The sequence below is a fragment of the Vipera berus genome, assembly GCF_964194415.1.
Source record: "Vipera berus genome assembly, chromosome: 3".
In the NCBI taxonomy this organism is placed as follows: Eukaryota; Metazoa; Chordata; class Lepidosauria; order Squamata; family Viperidae; genus Vipera; species Vipera berus.
Genome location: NC_138204.1, coordinates 46757995 through 46779998, shown reverse-complemented (window position 1 = coordinate 46779998; position 22004 = coordinate 46757995). Strand labels below are relative to the sequence as shown.

Here is a 22004-nt window from a genome sequence, read left to right as displayed (position 1 = left end):
TTCCACTGGTTAATTGTTCTAATTGTCAGGAAGTTTCTCCTTAGTTCTAGGTTGCTTCTCTCCTTGACTAGTTTGTAACCACTAAATCTTTATTAAGGAAAATGTTAACATATTGCAAAAAAATGAAATACCTTGAAGTATGTTTCGCTCAAAATACAGTATGTGATTTTCTACAGGGGAGAAAAACAAATCTCCTTTCCTAAATATCCAGCTAACTAACTCAGACTCAATTAATTGAATAAGTGTCATCAAGCTACAGATAATTATTTCCCCCCTCCCTTCTTAAAATGGAATGAGTCTAATTACTTTTATTAGAACTGCTATAATTGTCCTATTTTCTTTGTGGGGCTCAGTTTGCTTAATTGCCTTGTTGGGAATAGTGTGAATTGCTAATATCTCCTGGTTGCAGGTCACTAGTGGCTTCCTTCCAAAATCATCTTTAGGTCATACACATTGGCAGACAGGAAATTGTCCTGTCACTTATTGGTAGAGGTGATAATGAATGGTTTAGGTGATAGAAATACTCAGCATTGATTTAATTCTGGAGAATTACATCCCACCATTTTTAGGGTGTAAAATCTGGTTTGTTGGTTTGGATTCAAATCCATCTTAGTCAAAGCCAGCTAAATCCCTCCAACCTGAGATCATCCTTATTTAAAGGCAGGTAAATAATGAAAGTGGTAATTAGACTTAGCAGCAAGGTAGCTGCTGTGATAAATTATATAGAATAATATCTAAGAGATTCTTGGATGGGAAGATGAACAAGAAAAGCCATTCTATATTTCCATTACTAAATAATTGAATTTTTATTCCAGGGGACAAGAGAGAGGCAGTTTTTCCTCTCAGACTGATGGAAGGAATTCCTTTAAATCTGCAAACTGATTTTGGTTGATGGGAGTTGCAGACTACGTTTCCTGTCAAATAGTAGCCATTATTAATTTGAACATAACCGACTTTCCGCTCTAATAGCAAAACTGTGATTCAGGGAAGCCCCTGTGAATGTGATTAAATCTGTGCTGACCATATATCTTCTCCCAGGGATTTGGGGACATTTCTGGTTGTAAAAGGACAGTATAAGATTCCAAGCCTGAAGTCCCCTTTCACGGAGGGAAAGGTTAAATTTAAATATAAAAATACTGTAATCTTTTCCTCCTTGAGGCAAGGAAAGTGGAATGAGGCATATTTAGTGTAAAACTACCAAAAAACAAAGATAAAAGATCTTCACAAAAGTCTTCTGTTTCTTTTTTATAGACAGATAATCTTTATTAAATTAAAAAGCATTAAAATAAACCTTGAGGTAAAAAGGAGTGATACATGTTGAAACATCATGTGACTGCACATAGAGGACAGTGTTTCATTTGAGGATATCCAAGTTAAAGATAAGCACAAAATTAAAGAGTTTGGAAATTGTTAGGAACCGTTCATAAATGTATGTAAGTCTGTATATGCATCTTTGCCTGTGCATGCAGAGATGTGGCTATAGGGTAAAATGGCATTCTGAGAACATATGGGTACACTTATAGCACCTGTTGAGAACACCTTAAAGTAAACTCATCTTGTTCCAGGATTGTGTGGCTGTTTTTGGTCCCAGGAAAAGGCAAAGCTGCTTCAAGAGATTCCTATCAAGTGCTAAGGATGGATTCATATGTTCACTGAATCACATTTTGCCCTTTGAATCTGTATGCCCTTTTTTTTGTTATATAGAAATGACCCAACCTAAAAGTAGTGGAAAACATTTCTGGTTTCAAAGTAATGGATTTTTCAATCTGTAACAAAAAAGTGAAACATTGTAGCATTTTGAAGAATAATAGAATCAATGTGAGAAGCACTCTTTTTTGCTTCATGCTGCCGTACTATTTTCAGGAAGATAATATCTCTGATTGATTATCCAGTTTATAGACAATTACGCCACATTTCATGCATTGCAATACATTTGTCTTTTCCTATAATACTATCTTTCTGAAGAAAAAGGTCACAAAGTGGGAAAAGGCCCATTTAATGTTGTGATCAGAATATAGGCGGAACCAAAAGATTTTAGTTCTCTTCAGTAGGAGGATGAAGTTTCACTCTGGAGTCTCTGCATGACACTTCTAAGAAAATGAAGACAGACTATGGACATCACAGGCAAGTGACATCTGTATCCTAAACCACCATCTTCAAATGGAGCTAATATTTGGAAGTTAGTTTGATACTAATCCAAGCCATGGTGACATTGCAAAATGATTCATCCAGCAGATGAAGCTAAGCAGAAATGAGTTTAAATGCAAAATAAACTGAAAGTCCTTCGTAATTATCTGTCTTTTTAAGAAAGAAATTAAGGGGTTCAAAATGTTACAACTAAGAGGAACCCAAATGTTTACTGTATAATAGAATCTGTTATCAAGCTATTCTCTTTCAAAGTTCAATCTCTCAAATGTGAGCATCTTCCAAAGTGGGACTTGTCAGAACGATGTAGCAAAACCGATCCGATTGTTCTGCCGGTCAAATTCAATGTAGTACTGCTTAATAAAAGTTGCACCCAGAACCCAGAGAGGGCCGAGAGGAGGAGGAATGTCAATAGCCGAAAATGCCACAGTGCAGAACTCTTCCTCATTGTCTGAATACTGCAGAGAAAACAATGCAACCAAAATGAAGTAAATCAGCAAGATGCCTGAGTAATACCTAATAATGCAGCATCGTGAACTGCTTCCCAATGGCTGTTACACCTTTGATTTAATCACCAGCTCTCAAAAATCCCTCCAAAGTTTATTTTTTCACACCTTTGACCTTCCACGTTTTACTGTATCTGTCGCGCCCCTCAGTCTCGACACTCCGGCACCCCAGGCTCGTCCCTCACCGGCTCCACATTTCCTCGCCCACGCCGACGTCCCCAACCGAAGGCAAGCCGCTCCTGCATCGGCACTACAGCAGCGGCGACATCGGGATGTGCGGCCAGCTGGGAGCCGCGCACGTGCGCACACTGGGGCAGCTGGAGCTTTGGCGGCGTGCGTACGTTCACAACAGCCTGCCCTCCCCTTTCCAGCGACGGTGGCCTCGTGGAACCCTGGCCTTAGGGCAGCCGAGAGACGGGCTGCCGAAGCGGACTCTGGGCCAGCTGGGCGGTCGGCAGCCGAGAAGCCGGCTGCTGAAGCGGACCCTAGGCCAGCTGTAAGGTCGGCCGCCGAGACACCTGGACCCTGCAAGCGCCTGGGTGCGGGGCGGAGGGACGCGGCCTGTGTTCCGGCAGTGCCAGCGGCATTGTGTTGCAGGGGCCCGGGGCTTGGTGGGGCGGTGTCTGGGGAACGGGGGCGGGAGGTGCCGACCCAGGGAAGGGGCGCGGAGGTGGGGTCTGGTAATGGTGGAGCGGGATTTTGCGAGGACGCTTACCTGGGGGGTGATGGGTGCCGGATGCCGGGATGGGACAGGAAAGGCCGTCACTGGGAGGGGTGGTCGTTAAGTATGGGTTGGGCGGACATGGGTGCGGTCGGGTGGGGCGTGGGCGTGTACGTGCAACGTGTATTTAACAGCGTTGGTTGCGGGTAGCAGCCAACGCTGGCTTTATTTCCTTTGGAGTTTGTTTGTTTCTTGTCAATAAACTGTTCCTGAGAACTCGGCACTCGTCTCGGTTGCTTGATTTTCCTGCTCTCCGGACGAGGCCTGAGAGTATCTAAACATTGGTGTTCACCCATGTTTGTTCCTGGCTCCAGATCTTACCTTGAAAACATAGGTAGAACTGCTGAGTGAGTAGGTCATATCTCCGAGATGGAAGGAAATATCAGGCAGCAAATGAATTTGTTTACATTCAATGACATACTGTGAGAGAATAAAGGAAATATAGGACAGAAAGTCTTTTAATTCCTATGTTATAAGTCACAGTGCTTCAAGTAAGAGAAGATCTTACGTCAGCTTTTCCCATCACTATAGAGAAGTTATCAAGATGGGGAACCACCTAAAATATTTTTTCCAATTCCAATGGGACTCTCTCCTTCCTATCCAGATTTTAATCTAAATTTCTCTTAAGCATCCTTGCAGTTGAAACTAGGCTTTACACTTTTGAGTAAACCGATGAAGGTTTTTTTTCCCAAAAAGGAAAAATTGCTAAAGTTGGACACTAAAAATTTTAAACACTAGGGAACCTGGACATTACATGAAAGAGACTGGAAATCAAATGTGTTTCATATCTCATTGCAGAGCCTTGGTGGAGCAGTGGGCTAATGCCTCCTTAAGTAACACCAGCTGCCTGCAATTAGTGCAGGTTCGAGTCCCACCAGGCTCAAGGTTGACTCAGCCTTCCATCCTTCCGAGGTAGGTAAAATGAGGACCCAGATTGTTGGGGGCAATTAAGCTGACTTTGTAATAATGCCGCTTGGGGTGTGTGTGAAAGCCCTAATAAGCAGGCATATACATAGAATGAAGGCTACTGCTAAGCTTGTAAGCCGCCCTGAGTCTTCGGAGAAGGGCGGGATATAAATGGAATTAAAATAAAATAAAATAAAATATTTTTTAGATTCCTTTTTCCCATGATTAGAAAAGAGGACAAAGTTTTAGAAAGTTATGCTCGGATTTCTTACATCATCTTCTTCCAAAGTAGCTCCTATGGTTTTCATCAGTACAGATACTGAAGTGGCTGGTCCAGTGATAAAGGAAGAGCCGGTATCTATAGCTGCTGTGCATCCGTCATGACAAAGTACTATATCATTTTCTATAGAAACACTGCAGAGAAAGCAAAAGAGCGTTAAGACATTCCTGTACTTTTGAAGAATAAGCCTCATGTATGTCAAAATGAAAAAAACTTGGAACCAAGTCTTGAACTCCTTTGATCTGCATATCACAATAGTTTGTAAGAGGAACCTATTGTTAGCATCTCGTAAAAGACAGTCATCTTGGGAAAAGCTGACTTCCAAAATGCAATTAATGTTTCATATCTTTAGTTGACTCAAGTGACTCCCCCTTTGAGTCTTGGTTTTATTATTCTGACATTACACGGAACCTACCCATTAAGACCAACATGCCAGTAGCCTTCTCTGCTAATATTGACATAGTGAAAGTCTCCAGTGTAGTAAGAGGGATCACTGCCACCCAGGATAATCTCTCCTCCAGTGTTCGAATCTGAGTGTCTAGGCCAAAGGAAAAAAAAAATCACAAAACAGTCATTTTATTCTTGCTCACTTCTGTGCACCAGGTTTAACAAGCTTTGTCATTAAAAGACTATGAAGGAGAGCCATTTTGCTTTTAAGCCAAGACTTCTGAAGCATTCAGTATTTCCAACAAAAATACTCAAGCTTAGAGCAAAAGTCCGATTGCCAATGAGACAGAATTTATTGAAATCACCTGTGATTCACAGTTCAAAAATAAAAGAGGACTCTGTGAGCCCCCATTCAAACTCTTAAAAGAAGCTTCAGACACTGGTTTAGGCAACACTCTAGGATTGACTGTTTGTGAACTTTGGGACAAGTTAAGGCACACATCCAAGTATTGTCTTCAAAAAAATCAAGCATATCTATGCATAGGACATTTTCTGAAAAAAATAATTACTCTCTGACAATGAACTTAAAGCACAATCAAATTATGCATTGATCCCAGTAATCTGAAATGTGGGTTTTATATTCCTAAACAAAACTGACCTGCTATAGTAGACAGAGAAGACTTTTTCTGACAAGACCTTTTCGGACATTATCTTATCAAAAACTGGGATAACCCCACCAATGGCCTGGTTGGGGTAGCCCATACCAAGCACTCCATCAAACTGAGCATATATGAAAGGGTAGGAAGGTAGTGCTACAGCTTCTGCGAAGAGTTGGATGATGGGAATATCAGCAACCTAGAGAAAAGTACACACAAAGGAACAAACTGCTGTGGAACAATCAGTTGAATAAAAATAACTTAATTCTTTCTTTATCTTTATCTTTCTTTATCCCCACCTCACCCATAGACACCCACGTATACTTTTGTGTATAGTTGAGTCATTTTTGCATCAATCCCACTAACTGTGGTCAAAGTGCCACAATACAAACATTTGAGAGCCTCTTTATTTGTGGCCCCCTGGTCCACCTTTGAAGGCCCGTGAATAACCTGGATGTGCCAGACGGTAGGAGAGCACTTTCTCCGTTTTCTTCCTTCAGGAGTTCAAATGATTATCATCCTCTTAGCACTTACTCTGACAATGTCCTGGCTAAGGACACCCTTAACATATCCTCGGGCATATGTTAAGGTAATTTCAGTTCCATTTGGCTTGTATGTACTTGATTCCGAGGAATCATAGCGATTGTGTGAGACTGAAAGAAAGAAAGAAAGAAAGAAAGAAAGAAAGAAAGAAAGAAAGAAAGAAAGAAAGAAAGAAAGAATATTAATATGTAGAACATTAATTCAGGCATCATCAGGAACAAGTGCCTTAAATGTCAACCTCATTTACTGGCAATGAAGTAAGTGTCATATAGATTTCAGAAAGGCATACTGTACAATATTTAAATGGGTAAACACATAAACTTACAAACTACAACAGTAAATCTCCAGGCAAACATAATGCAATTAAGGTAAAGTCCCTCTCAAACATTTCTTCCCTGTAGCTTCAACCCCATCCAAAAAAAAAAAAAAAAGACTGTGCTGTCCCTGTTCATACCGAGTGTGCTCTGCCTGTCACTCACAGTCTCTCGCACCTAATGATCAAATAATCCTATGCATCTTTATTGAACAGTGTTCCACTAGATCACATGCATGACCATTGAGAATGGGGTCCTTCCCTTTGTGGGCTTATCCACACATCTTTGAAGATGCCCTGCGTACCTTGTGCAGAGAGCATATCCTTATGGTGGACCCTTCGTCTCATTGCCAACCCACTGCTCAGGCAGGGTGAAAGTGCATCCAGACAAGTGTGGTAGAAAAGTGGGGTTTTAATAATAATAAACCTTTATTGTCAAAGTACAACATGTGTACATTGAGATTAGCTGAGCCTCCCCCCGTGCTCTCTCCCCCCAACACACAGTGACAACAAACCCTCCATCCTACCACACCATGTGAACCAACTACACCACACACCGGCCTCCCAAGTCAATTCTGCATAAGATTATGTCCCATTTAAAAGCCTAACAGCCCACGGATAAAAGCTATTTTTCAGCCTGTTGGTACGGCTGGCTATATTCCTATATCTCCTACCGGATGGTTGGAGAGTAAAGAGATACCGTCCAGGGTGTGAGTCATCCCTGAGAATCTTCCTCACTCTTCCAAGGCAACGAGCCCTGGCGGTGTCATCCAGTGGTGTCAGGGAACAGCCCACAATGTCTTGTGCTGTGCTCACTACCCTCTGTATTACTTTCCTATCCGCGGCTGTCAGACCAGCATACCAAACCACAATACCATACGAGAGGACGATCTCTATAGTAGACCGGTAAAAGAGGGTCATTAGCTGTTGTTCTACCCTGTTCTTCCACAAGACCCTAAGAAAATGAAGCCTCTGTTGGGCCTTTCTAGCCACCTGGGTTGTGTTAACTTTCCAGGTCAAATCTTCACAGAGGTAGACTCCCAGAAATTTAAAGGAGGAAACTCTCTCTACACAGTCCTCCCCGATGTAAAGTGGGGCAGGTTCCTCCTTTTTTCTACGGAAGTCTAACACCATCTCTTTCGTCTTGCCGATGTTTAGGTGCAAGTTGTTGTTACTACACCATATGGATAGTTTTTGTACCTCCGCCCTATATGCTGTCTCATCCCCACCTGTAATAAGACCCACCACAGTTGTATCATCTGCGAACTTGATTATCGCAGTGGATGGGTCAGATGATACACAATCATAAGTGTATAAAGAGTACAGGTAGGGGCTAAGCACACAGCCCTGTGGCGTGCCGGTGCAAAGCTTCAGGGGGGTGGACAAAGCAGAGCCGACCCTCACTGTTTATAACCGATCCCTAAGAAAGTCTTGAATCCAATCGCAGATGGTGGGGGAGAATTTCAAGTCAGTCAGCTTCTCGATGAGAATGCTCGGCAAAATGGTGTTGAAAGCCGAGCTGTAGTCAACAAAAGCATCCTACATAACTTCCAGGTTTCTCGAGATGACTTGCTACAGAGTGTAAAGCAGTAGGAAAACAAGGAAATTCTCTCACATGTCGTGAAAGTGTTGTCTTTGTAAGATTGGTGACCTGCTGGGTTACAATTGGCCCACTGTGGGTCTATCTAATCCATTTCAGCTGCAGGATTCAGTGTCTTTATGTTTATTTCTGCTTTGGCTGCCTGAGAAAAGGACTTCCCTTACAACTTATTTTGCCTTGGTCATATTGACATAAGGACTAGGGGAGACATGATAGCAGTGTTCCACTATTTGAGGGATTCCTACAGAGACGAGGGGCTCAAACTATTGTCCAAAGCACCAGAAAGCAAGACAAGAAACAATGGATAGAAACTAACCAAGGAGAGAAATTTCCTAATGGTGACAGCAATCAACCAATGGAATGGCTTGCCTTCAGAAGTTGTGGGTGCTCCATCACTGAAGGCTTTCAATAAGAGGCTGGAATGACATAGGTTCTCCTGCTCGAGCAGGTGGTTGGACTAGAAGACCTCCAAAGTTCCTCCCATTTCTGTTATTCTGTAAAATTCTATGACTTCATGGAGGACCTTTCCAACTTCCTGGGAACTATACAGACTTTTGCTTATATTTTTAAAACAGGACTAAGTTAACCAGCCCAGCCCTGAGTTTCTGTGTGAAGCCAACAGTATGGGAAGATTTCCCTGCCCACTAGACCTGCAGCCACAGATCAAGGATTGTAATCTGGTGGTCTAAAAAGCTATAAATGGGACAGAGGGTTCAGGGTGTTTTTTTTCATTTGAGGAGTTTTTGCCCTAGTTTACAAAGGGGCAGGGAAACCTAATGTTTTTAACAACATGAAAAACTAAACACTAAAACTAAAAACACACCTGAAAGAAGTTCATCAATGGTTTGCTTGAAAGGTCTGCTATGGATTTCAATAGCAGCAGCAGAAGCAGAAGCTAACTGTAGCTCTACTTACTAGCCTCTTCTGAGACATACTAAAGGTAGGCTGTGGAGCCATTGGTTCTCTGGAAAATGTACTTTCTTCCCATCTCAAGGACAGGAGAAAATGCATCAATTTTGAAGATCACATAGGAGCCGTGACCAGGGGGGCTTTTGCCCAGGTTCGCTTGGTGCGCCAGTTGCGACCCTACCTGGACCGAGATGCCCTACGCACAGTCACTCATGCGCTCGTGACCTCCCGTTTAGACTACTGCAACGCTCTCTACATGGGGCTGCCCTTGAGGACCACTTGGAGGCTTCAGCTGGTGCAGAATGCGGCCGCGCGAGTTGTGATGGGGGTTTCCCGATACTCCCATGTAACACCTCTACTCCGCGAGCTGCATTGGCTTCCGGTTGCCCTCCGGGTGAGATTCAAGGTGCTGGTGATGACCTATAAAGCCCTGAATGGCTTGGGTCCGGGTTATTTGAGGGAACACCTGCTGCCAGCATCAAGTTCCCTTCGTCCAGTGCGCTCACACAGGGAGGGTCTTCTCAGGGTGCCGCCGGTAAAAGATTGCCGGCGGATAACACCCAGGGGGAGGACCTTCTCTGTGGGTGTGCCTGCCCTCTGGAACCAGCTGCCTGTGGAGCTTAGGACTGCCCCTGACCTTCGTTCATTCCGCCGGGACCTGAAGACCTGGCTCTTTGAGCTCTCCGGCCCAGGATGAGAATTTTTAACTGGGGTTTTTATTTTTAGGGATAATTTAATCTTTTTAAATTGTTTTTTTACTTTTGTATTTTGTATTGGTATGGTTTTTAAATACCCTGCAAACCGCCCTGAGTCCTTCGGGAAAGGGCGGTATATAAATCTAATAAAATAAAATAAATAAATAAATAATCATTGAAGCTGTATGGAACAGCCCTGAGGATGGAGAAATAGAGTCTCACTCCTCACAGAAAGCTTTTTCACATGAACCAAACTTCCCTTGACCCATTGCAGAAGCTCCACAGTGGTTGTTTTGCTATCATTTTTCTGAGGAGAACAATTCTCGAGAGAGATCTCCAAAATCAAGTTTTATTTCCCATTGAAATACATGGGAAATGAAGATAAACTAACCAATGGGAAAGGAGGGGAAGATAAAATGTCTCACTTTTTAAGCAGCTGGGTAGATTAATCAATTACCAGCTGACTTCACTGCTTAGGGAATATTTTATTCAAGCTAAGTGACGGATTCTTTCTTTGTTTGAATTCAGTGCTCCATGTTCTGTAGCATATACCGTATTGGTTACAATATAATTTAGTGCGGGGGTGTCAAAATGCCGGCCCATGGGCCAGATGCATCATAGCAAAACCGCACCCACCCCATTGCTGGCAATGGCAAAAAAGTCACGAAACGTCGTGACACATCACATGACATTGCGAGTTTGATACTCCTGATTTAGTGTTATAGTTTAGTGTTACCTAAACTAGGTAGCATCTTCAGTGCTCATACTGTGCTCACGCAGCACTGATAGTGTTACCTATTTTAATAATGAAACATCAGCAAGATAACAACCAAGCACTGACACAGACATCCCCTAAACATCCCTGAAGATGTTACCTAGCCTGGCAACAAAATGTTCAGATAAGGGGCTAGGACGTGGTAATCCTGCCTTAAGCATGAAAGTCAGATTGAGCTAATCTCTCTCAGCCCATCCCTTAAACAGGGTTATTGTTGTGGAGAAAACAGGAAGAGCATCAAGCATCAAAGCAGTACTAGATATTGTGAATTTAATTATATTAATGATTTAGTACTCATTTTTCTATATTAACATTAACATCCGAAATCATGTGTCATATTATTCAGTGCTACCTTTTAAATTGTTTTTCTATTTTTTAATGCACTAATATATCAGGTAACTTATTATTCATAACCCATCATTAATTCAGCACACAGTGCCACTCATGGCTGCATGCTAGTAATTGTCCAAGAATCTTATGTGCAAATGATAAGAAAAGTCAATGTTAGGTTGTCAGTGTATTGTGACAGGAATAAAGATACCAGTTGTATAATTTTGTTCCACATGCATAATGGGAAAATGCCCCAGGATAGAAATCCTCATATCCTGTTCTATCTAAAACTTACCACAGGCACTGTACAATGGGGAGCACTGGTGGGATGGCACCCAAAGATTAGCTGATCCTGTGTCAAAGACAACCTTGAAGATCTGGGCTGGTGTTCCAATACTTATCTCACCATAATACTGTGTCTGCAAGACAGATCATAACAAAGAAAAGAACAACATTTTTGTTAGAGAAAAAAAATCATAATTCATCCCATCAATATCAGTATAAAATGTTTGACTAGTCTTTATTTGCTGTCTGCTTTCTTTCGGAACATATGACGCACTTACATCACGGAAGTTTGTTAGTATGGTAGGTGCTGTTTTCTTATGAAGCCCTTCATCAAGGTAGGAGATATGGTGCTTCAAAGAAGGAAGGACGTCTGCCACTTTCATGCCCATCTCTTGCAGTGTTTCGCGGATTGAGGGCATTTTTTTGAGTGAAATTCTGACAGGTAGAAAAAAGACCATTGTGTACACTGGAAGGTGAATCAGATACAGTCACATTTGCAATGTATGCGGAGGTCAACAGACACAACTGCCAAGTTACTGCCAAGACCAATAGAGAAAGCCTTCAGCATTTGATGATTTGTTTTAATAAATCATACGGAAGCGATAAGGTCTTGTTTTGGAATGCAAAATGGCAAACATGCAATGCTAAGAAAAAGTGAGTGCTGCTTCTGAAGCCCTTTTGGGAGACTGAATCCAAAACACTGAACTGCCAGAACAGATCCCTTCCAACATCATCATCATCATCATTATCATCAATATCATCATCATTATTATTAGTCATCGCACAGTCAGTCAGATGTTTTAGACTGGATTCATCCAGCTACCAAGTCCTTCCCAAGAATCTGGGATAGGCAGATATTGTGTTTTAAATAATATTAAATATATCATCAAAGAATGTTATTATTATGGTTCATTGAGTATAAGCCAGATGTTTAGACTGGCTTTCGCAATTATACCTACCTACTGAGTCCTTCCCAAGAACCTGGGATAGGCAGATGTTGTTTAATGGTGTTAAAGGTATTGTCCCAGTTTCAGCCAGTTCGCAACAGTTCGGCAGAACCGATAGCTATTTTTTTGTTGCCCAGGCCCAGAATGGACTTCCAGAAGCAGCATCCAGATGTTCAGACTGGATTTGGCATTTTTGTCTACCTATCAAGTCCTTACCAAGGACCTGGGATAGGCAGATGTGGATGTTTGATGGTATTACAGATATCGTCACAAGATGGAAGCAGTTCCTAGTAAGGCCGCCTTTTGCATATGGCGAATTTGTCAATGACGATAGTGTTCACGTGGTGCTCCAGTTGTTTTGGGATTGCACCCAAGGCATCTATTACTATTGGTACTACCCTTGCTTGCCTTTGTCACAGTCTTTCTATTATTGTTGTTGTTGTTGTTGTTGTTATAACATTTGCATATTAATAGTGTTGGGGAATGAAAAAAATAGAATATCCATTCTATGATATCAGAGGCATTGAAAGTACACTTGGATAACAGAGAGGAAGGTGGATGTGAAACAAAACATAGAAAAGGAAGGAATAAAACATTTTTCAACAACACCAAAGAAAGAACGAATGTGCTCTGAAGAGAGCTGAAATTATTCAGTGCAGGATTATGCTGAGGTTCTATATTTTTGGCCACTTCCCTCTACCAGAAACAAAAAGTGTCCCCTCCAAAAAGGGGGGGTGTCTGTGAGTCTTGGGAAGATGTATTGTTGAAAATGAGAGGTCCTTGGTACTCTCTGAGCTTGGTTGTATTTTGGCAGATGTTTCATTACCTAAACTAGGTAGCATAATCAGTGCTCATACTGTGTTCATGCAGCACTGATGGTGTTATCTATTTTAAGTAATGAAACATCTGCAAGATGACAACCAAGCTCTGACACAAACATCCCCTAAACGACGCTGAAGATGTTACCTAGACTGGCAACAAAACATTCAGAAACCAACCAACAAATTTGGTGAATGAACCTTCACCCTCATCCTACACCTGAGCTACAGATATTTACAACTACTGCATAACAATCAAACACAGAGAGAGCGGCCGATGAGATGGGTGTAAGAAGCCAGGACTCCAACTTCCCAGCCCAATTTCACTTTGCCCAGCGACCCTTAAAAGGTTGGAAAGTTGCCTTGGAGGGAAAGAAGAAGGAGGGACACTCCAGGAGCTCGAATCAGGTGGCAGTCAATCGGAGCAGACTGAAGAAATCCTCTGAAACGATGGAGGAAAGGGTGCTGGGTGAGCCAAGGCAGCCCAAGTCGTTGCCAGCCAGTAGGAAAGCGAGGAGCTGTGGCGCTCTGCTAAACAGCTGATTGTCAACAGCATGCTGAAGCTGAGTGAGCCAGTGTTTTTTCCTTTTCCTTTTGGATTACAAGATGTTGAATCCCTGATGGGGAAGAGCTAAAAAGTAAAGACCCCAGAAGGATTGAGATCTAAAGGCGGTGAGCAACTATAAAATGGGAAGATATTTAAGGAATATAAGAAAAACATTTAAAAATTGAATTGAGATTGATTCAAAGAAGGACTAACTATTTAAAAAGGTAAAGGTAAAGGTTCCCCCACACATGCATGCTAGTCGTTTCCAACTCTAGGGGCTGGTGCTTATCTCCATTTCAAAGCCGAAGAGCCAGCGCTTGTCCAAAGATGTTTTCATGATCATGTGGCTGGCATGACTAGACGCCAAAGGCACACGGAATGCTGTTACCTTCCCATCGTAGTGGTGCCTATTTTTCTACTTGCATTTTTATGTGCTTTCGAACTGCTAGGTTGGCAGAAGCTGTGATGAGTAACAGGCACTCACTCTGTTACACGGCACTTGGGATTCGACCCGCCAAACTGCCAGCCTTCTGATCGACAAGCTCAGCGTCCTAACCCACTGAGCCACCACGTCCCTTCTATTTAATCTATCTAAAATATTTGGATATAAACTCAAGGGTAAATAACCTATAAAGAACTTTAAAAGAAAAACTTTGTGAAAATGTTCTAAAATCAGACATTGATAAATGAATGTATGACAACATCCAGGGCTTTTTTCCCCATAGAACGTTCAGAATGGCGTTCCAGCACCTTTTTTGCACACACACACAAAAAAAGGTGAAGGAAACTGTTCCGGAGAGCCAAATTCTCAGCAGCATACCAATGAGGCAGCCAGATTGCAGAGCAGCAGAATGCATCGTAGCGATGGGCCTTCAGATGGCTCAAATAGAAGGAAACGCGTTCTGCACAGGCTAATTCAAAAGTGGGAGGTAAGAAGGGCAGAGTGTGAACAGGTTGCCTAGCAACCTGCTTAAACAAACTTTCAGTTCCTGGTGTGGGACGCCTTGTCTTTTTTAAGCTGGGAAGTTGAAAAAATGCTAAAAAGAAGGCAATAGAGTGCTATAAAGGAAAATGTATGGATATAGCCAGCAGACGTTTAGGGAACCTTTATTTTTCATACACTGTTCGAATTTTGTTTTAATGCCATGGTGATACACAATCAAACTTAGTCTTTATTTTTTTAATCCCAAAGCATCTGTTTGTTAAATACAGTATAACAAAGTTTTGGATGATGGAATTATTTTTTATCTAAGGATAACTAATGATAAAAGCTCTCAAATCTGTTATTTTGTTTTATTTTTGCCATACTTATTCTTATGCCAACAGACCTTGAGTATTTTTATGGTGATCAATGTACCAGGAAGATAAGGAAGAATGCTTTGGAAGCCTAAGAACATAATTGCATTTCTATATGTCCTACGGTCATGCAAAGGAACAGTGCATTAAAGAGGAATCTGATTTGTGATGTGTGCCATGTGTTCAATTAATGTAGCTTGCACAGCCCCGCTGTATAGAGCAGGCCCCACTGCTCCCACAGCACCAGGCACCAAGCTCCAGCCCCGGGGGCTATCCTGCCACAGCAGCCCTGCCCCCCCACCTCGTGTGCCTGCCAAGATAAGAGTTCTGGCACTTTTTTTTTTAAAGAAAAAAAGCACTGAGGACATCTAGTGGTGAAAGAAGAATCTACAGTATTATTAAATACTAAAAAAAAAAATCTTTGGAAATATTTGACATTGAAGAACACCTGCTGTAAACAAAGTCCCTTGGCATGAGTCTACAATGGAAAAGACTTCTCATAACTATATTGTTGACTCTGGATATAACTAAACAGGAACTATTTGGAGACAGTGAACGCTTTACATCTGAGACTCAACTGGAGGAGGTGGATTTGGCCTTAAGCAGTTGGCTCCTTTTTACATTTTGTATTTCATTCTAAGACTGTTGGCTGAAAAATGAGTACATCAAACATTACCAGACTTATGAAAAAGACGTATTCTGCATCTTCTGTTGGAATATCTAGCCCAACAACCCAGGGATCTATTGAAACAATGCTGCAGCGTGAGAAAATAAGCACTGCCCAAAATGAAAATCAGGCTACACTAAAATTGATTCAAGAGTCAATGCAAATAAACCATGAAGAGACACAAAGTAATTTTGAGAAATTAAGTGAAGAATTTTTGGATATAAAGGCACAATTTGAAGTTCATCAGCAAATGATTGTCAAAAATGTACAAAGAATTTGGAAAATGGAAAATTAATCAGATGATATTGATAAAAAATGGAAATATTATTGCAAGAAAATGAAAAATTAGAACAAGCAAATCAAAATTTAGAAGGATCAGTTGCAATCTTGGAAATGGAGAAAGCGGAACGCTACTTGAGATTTTAAAATATCCCTGCAGACAGAGAAGAAAACATAGCAGTTGTGATCACTGAGCTTTTGGCAGAAGCTTTGAAAGCAAACAGAGCAGAGATGCAAATGGAGATAGACAAAATATTTTGAATGAATATTTTTCCTATGCAAGGAAAAATAGATTACCTAGAGAAGTACATGTAAGATTCATAAAGAAAACAACAAGAGATGATGACTTTATGACTCAGCAACTAATAATAATGGACTTTGGACAGAACTTATAAATATGATAAAAACAATATACTGTATAACAAACAGCAAAACTGATCATGAATGGAGATTATACTGAGAACTTTGAGATAAGTAAAGGTACAAGGTAAAGATGTCCACTATCTCCATTGTTATTCATTTTCACTCTGGAAGTTTTAAATAGAAATTTTAGACAAGATACAGAAAATAAAGGACTGGAAATAAAAGCGAAACGTATAAATTACAAGCATTTGCTGATCACTTGTATATTTATCTTAGAAGAAACTTTGGAGATGATTCCTAAATTACTGGGAAACATAGAACAGTATGGAGAAATGGCAGGACTGAAAATAAATAGAGAAAAAACTAACATAATAGCCAAAAATCTAACAGATAAACAAAAAAAATGTCAGAAAAAATAGAATTACAGATAGTGAAAAAGGTTAAATATTTGGGTATACATTTAATGGCAAGATGTTCAATAATAAATGAAGATAATTACACAAAATTATTGAATCAAATAAAATTGGACTTAGAAAGGTGGAAAAATCTTCAACTGTCAATACTAGGAAGAATTGCTACAATGAAAATGAATGTATTGCCAAAAATTTTATTTCTATTCCAAACAATTCCCATAAAACTTGAGAAAAACTTCTTTTAAGATTTAAATTCACTAATTTTGAAATATGCTTGGCAAGGAAAGAAAGCTAGAATTAAGATGATAACGTTACAAGATGCTAAGGAAAATGGAGGGTTTGGGCTAGCAGACTGGGCTTTGTATTATCAAGCATCTGTTTTAACATGGGTAAAAGAATGGATAACTCTTAGAAATAAAAGGTTGTTACATCTGGAAGGGCATGATCTACAATTGGGGTGGCATGCCTTTTTATGGTATGGGAAAAATAAAATTCATAAGTATTTCCAAAATCACTATATAAGAAATGCATTGTTAACAGTATGGGAAAAAATAAAAAGTAAAATATACTTGAAAATTGCAGGGTGGTTGTCAACTATGGAAGTATTTGTACACCCAAATTTGGTGGACTTTGAAAAAATCTGGATATATAGAGATATTCTAAATTCTGAAGGGAATTTAAAATCTAAACAAGAACTGGAAAATCAGGGTATCAGCTTGTGGTAGGCACAGTTACAAATGCAAACTAGATATGAAAAAGACGTTAAACTGTATAGATTTTATAAAGAACAAACAACATTTGATAAGACTTTGTTAACTTCAGATGAGAAACTAATTAAGAATATATATATATATATATATATATATATATATATATATATATATATATATATATATATATATATATATATATATATATATATATATATATATATATATATATATATATATATATATATATATATATATATATATATATATTTGGCAAATGGAAAACAAACAAACTAAAGAAACAATGATAAGATGGGTGAAAAATTTTGGTCATAATATAGAATTAGAAAAATGGGCAAAAATTATGGAAAAGAAATTATAAATTGACAATGTCAACTTCTTATAAAGAAAATTTATGTAAAATGTTTTATAGATGACACTTGCCACCAGCAAGATTAGCAAAAATGTTTAAAAATAAGTCAGATAGATGTTGGAAATACAAACATAACTCAGGCACATATTATTATGTTTGGTGGACATGTGATAAAGCAAAGAATTATTGGAAAAAGATACATACTTGATTAGAAAAGATGTTGGGAGAATATGTAGATTTTAAACCTGAACTTTTTTTACTAGGTATAATGCCAAAAAAGATTAACAAACAAAGCCTATATTTGATTTTACATGTCACAACAGTGGCAAGAATAATATTTGCGCAATATTGGAAAAATGAAGGAATACTACCAGATGAAGAAATAATCAAAAAAATATTGGAATGCGCAGAGATGGATAGATTGACCATGAGACTAAAAGAAAAAGAACAGAATATTATCAAACTTGGGACTTACTTTACCGATGGTTAAAGGAAAGAATAAAGGATTAGGAACTAATATGTATTAGGGTATTTAAACTCAGCAGCACGTTGGTTGAAAAATTATGACTATTTGTTTGAAAAAAGTTAATAAAATCTTACAAAAACAAAATCCAGCCAGGAAAAAACAGGCCAAACTCTTTAGGCCAAATCTAGCTCCTCCAGTTGGGCCTCAGATATAAAACATTTGCTGTCTTGAAATAATTTCTATTTTAGTTATAACCAGAGCCAACAAATCTAATTAAGAAGAGTCTTTTCACTTAAAAATTCATATCAAGGCACTTTGTTTAGAACAGGTGTTCAAGGTTAGAGGAAAGAATAAAGGAATTAAATGTGTATTAGCGTTGTTAAACTCAAGACAGCACGCTGGTTGAAAAAATATTATAGCTTGTAAGGGACAAATTAATAAAATCTTATAAAAAACAATCAAGTTCAGAGAGTACCTAGGACCCCTCATTTTCCACAGTACATCTTCCCAAGACTCAAGGACCAATTCCACCCAAACTTCTTTCTTTGTTTGAAGTGGCACTTCTGTTTCTGGTAGAGAAGCGGCAAAAAAATAGAACCTCAGCCTAATCCTGCACTGAATAACTTCAACCCTCTTCAGAATCCCTCTAATAAAACCATTGGGTGTACTCAGCACTTAGAGCTCCCGGTTATCAAAATATGTTTGATTCTTTCCTTCCTTGATGTCTCTTCACCTTGACATTTTCTTTTTTGCAGAGAGACATTGGGGATAAAGGTGTCAATATCTGGGAAAAAAATCCACTTCTTTATGCACCCCCAGATTCTGAGCTACTAATGAGCTTTTTTGGAGGAGTTAATTCAGTTTTTAAGTTTCTTATTCATCTGTCCAAAATAGCCCAATTTAATTCAGGAGTTGGTGAAATTCAGCTGCATTCCCAAAGGCTAGGATTTGACAGGCAGAAAGGTAGATAAAACTGCTCAACAAAGTCTACTCCAAAGGTGAGTAGAGTAAATGAAAAGAGAGAATTAATTTTATGCCTATTGAGGTTTTGGCTGTGGAATACTGTATTGCTATAACCCACATGGCCTCCTGTTTTCTCTTTTTGCCTGCTTTTCTACAATAGCCTTCTCTCCCATTATTTGTTTAATACATTTTGTTGTAACCCCTGCTTCCCACAGTCAGATTAATGGGATGTATAGTTGTGGCTATCCTGCTATGTGAAACAGCCTTTTTGCAACTAGCTGACACACAGCCTGAAGCTGGCTTGGTTTGATACATACCAATGGGTGGCTCCAGATGTCAGCAGATACTTGCAGTGAACTGGCAATGCAGTAATTTTAAGCTTTTCTGTTTTGAAAGAATATTTCATTGATTTTTATCTCATATTACTGATGCGTTATTATCTGGTTGTTACCTTGGTCAATTACTAGGTGATATACTATAATAAAAGACATAGTCTTACCTTTGGAAGGCATCACTGGAAAAACACAAAGAGCAAGAGATAAGCAGAACAAACTCCCAAGACCGCAGCATTATTCTGTTGGTTTTGGTATGGATGCTGTTTCCTGAGCTGTTTTTTCTTGTCTTGTGTGAAAAAGGAAACCAGTCCAGTAGGCTTTTATAGCCAAACATGGCCAGTTTTATTTTCTGCTGAGTTTTGATTGGCAAGAAAACAGTAGTAAATCTTGCCCGTTGGCAGAGGGAGGACACCTTTGAGGTATTAGCTTTGACCTTGTTTCCTAGTAAAGGTCAGTTTGGTCAACACACATTAATATTTGTGTCCACTCAATCTCTTTTATGTGTACTATTAGCTCAATGTATGAGACCCAATGAGGCAAAGTGAGAACTTTTTTACGTACCTTAAGTTTTAAAATATCTCCGTAGTAAATCAACCTTGCCGTTTTAATATAACGTTCTTGGGGAAAAAAATAAAACCTCCTTGCTACAACTATAATTCTAAATATAGATTCTATTAGATTTGTTTCTTATTGAGGCTTATTTATTTATTTATTTGATTTTTATCCTCCCATATTACTTTATAAGTAACTCAAGGTAGCAAATATACCTAATACTCTTTCCTTCTCCTGCGAAGTGGGTTGAGCTGAGAGAATGACTGGTCCAAAATCACCTAACTGCCTTTCATGCCTAAGGTGGGACTAGAACTCACAGTCTCCTGCTTTCTAGGTTGGCAAGAACCTAGAAAGGATTGCCATGAATTGCCATATCTGGAGGTGAGGACTCTTCCAGGATTCAGGTAATACTCAACAGTCTACACGGTGCTATTTTGTGCCAGCTCTGTTTATAATTGTAAAGCTTATATAAAGGCCATCCCACGTAGGAAAGGGAGAGAAGAAAAAACTTAATTTCATCTGTTGAGACAAACATTTACAATACAGCTCCATAAAATACAAAATGTAGAATTTCGCATGGTAGAATGTATCTTCTATTAAGAAGATACGTAACTATTTTGTAGTATTCAAACATCCAAGAATCCTAATTACAAGTTACCAGATACATGAATTATGCTTATAGTTTTCATTCAGACTAAGCTATTTGATTATGTAAAACTATAATTGCACCTATCCTGGTCCTATTAGATCTCTCTGCAGCATTTGGTACCATTTATATCTTTTTAGGTAGGGACGCGGTGGCTCAGTGGGTTAGGACGCTAAGCTTGTCGATCGGAAGATTGGCAGTTTGGCGGGTCGAATCCCAAGTGCTGTGTAACAGAGTGAGCGCCTGTTGCTCGTCCCAGCTTCTGCCAACCTAGCAGTTCGAAAGCATGTAAAAATGCAAGTAGAAAAATAGGGACCACTACGGTGGGAAGGTAACAGTGTTCCATGTGCCTTTGGCATCTAGTCATGCCGGCCACATGACCACGGAGACATCCTCGGACAAGCGCTGGCTCTTCAGCTTTGAAACGGAGATGAGCACCGGCCCCTAGAGTTGGAAACGACTAGCACGCATGTGCGGGGGAACCTTTACCTTTACCTTTATATCTTTTTAGATCACCAGCAAAGGATAGGAGTTGGGAGTATCTTTTCTCAATAGTTTCTTTCCAAGTAGGTGCCTGCTAATACATTTGCTCCCTATCATTCTTATTCAGCATAACGATGTGGAGCATTTAAACCTTAGGCACATCAAAATTGCAATTAAAATCCATTTAGTGGTCCCTAGCTTCTGTGGGCGGTTATTTGGTCTTATTGCTTCTGCCCTTGCTCCATGCCTATTTCTTTCCAAAAGAGAAGGCAAGATCACAGAACCAAAACATACAACAAATATCATGCTTAATATCTTATATCAGTACGTATGTGATTTTTGCTGAAAATAAATCCCATTAAATGGTGATGATGACATGATTGATGACCTAATTCCCTCCTCCGTTTTCTTGCAGGTGCTTGGGTCTTTTTCCAAATATGCTGAAACTGTGTTTGTAGGTTGCAAGGCGCCGTCTACATGAATATGAGAGGTTAGGAGAGTTCAAATGCTCACTTTTGCCCAGTTGCTCTTGTATGCTGCCAGAGCCACATTTTTGTAAGAAGGGTGGTCATGTAAATATGATAGATAAATAAAATGAATGAATAAATAAATAAGCAGGTGAGATAAAAGTTCAGTGTTTATTGTTTAAGGTTGGGTGGGTTTTTTTGACAGGGCCTGCAAAATGGACTAAAAAATGCAATCCACTTCATTGAGAAGATTGTCTTTGAAATTTGCCAGGGAGCTCCATGGAAGTGGTTTGAGGCAAGAATGTTTGCAACTGGGAAAACAGTTTGCCCTGTCCTTTCCAAGCTTCCATTTTGTAATTTGAGTTGAACTGTGGCTGAGCTAGAAGAAACTAGATAGAAGGACCACATAATGTGAAAGTGGCCTTGCAGGATTGATGCCATCATACACGTTGACATAAACGAACAGAGACTGGCCCTACTGCTGTATGGATTAACCACCTGATTGTTCATTGTTCAATTTAAGCAAATATTTGGACTGTGTTGAAGGCAGGAAATATCACATTCTGCCTTCTGTTCATCAATACAACCTCCCATCGTTTTTAGCAATTTGGAGGATGTTAGGACACTT

At 39.7% G+C, this 22004-nt stretch overlaps 1 protein-coding gene across 3 annotated transcripts; it reads right to left on the bottom strand.

Moving 5' to 3' along the window:
• Positions 1 to 1232: 1232 nt before the first annotated feature.
• Positions 1233 to 19758, bottom strand: LOC308665183 (renin). Of its 3 annotated transcripts, none has more exons than XM_081322883.1 (9): positions 19393 to 19758; positions 11330 to 11486; positions 11062 to 11185; positions 6136 to 6254; positions 5604 to 5800; positions 4974 to 5096; positions 4551 to 4692; positions 3694 to 3792; positions 1233 to 2603 (listed from the first exon to the last, which is right to left on the bottom strand). In XM_081322883.1, exons 1-9 carry the CDS (start codon positions 19560 to 19562, stop codon positions 2442 to 2444), a joined length of 1293 nt encoding a protein of 430 aa, XP_081179009.1. In that variant the 5' UTR covers positions 19563 to 19758; the 3' UTR covers positions 1233 to 2441. The 3 variants fall into 3 exon arrangements, with proteins under 3 accessions (XP_081179009.1, XP_081179011.1, XP_081179010.1); XM_081322885.1 differs by lacking the exon at positions 19393 to 19758 and adding an exon at positions 19211 to 19228; XM_081322884.1 differs by lacking the exon at positions 19393 to 19758 and adding an exon at positions 13056 to 13329.
• Positions 19759 to 22004: the final 2246 nt, after the last annotated feature.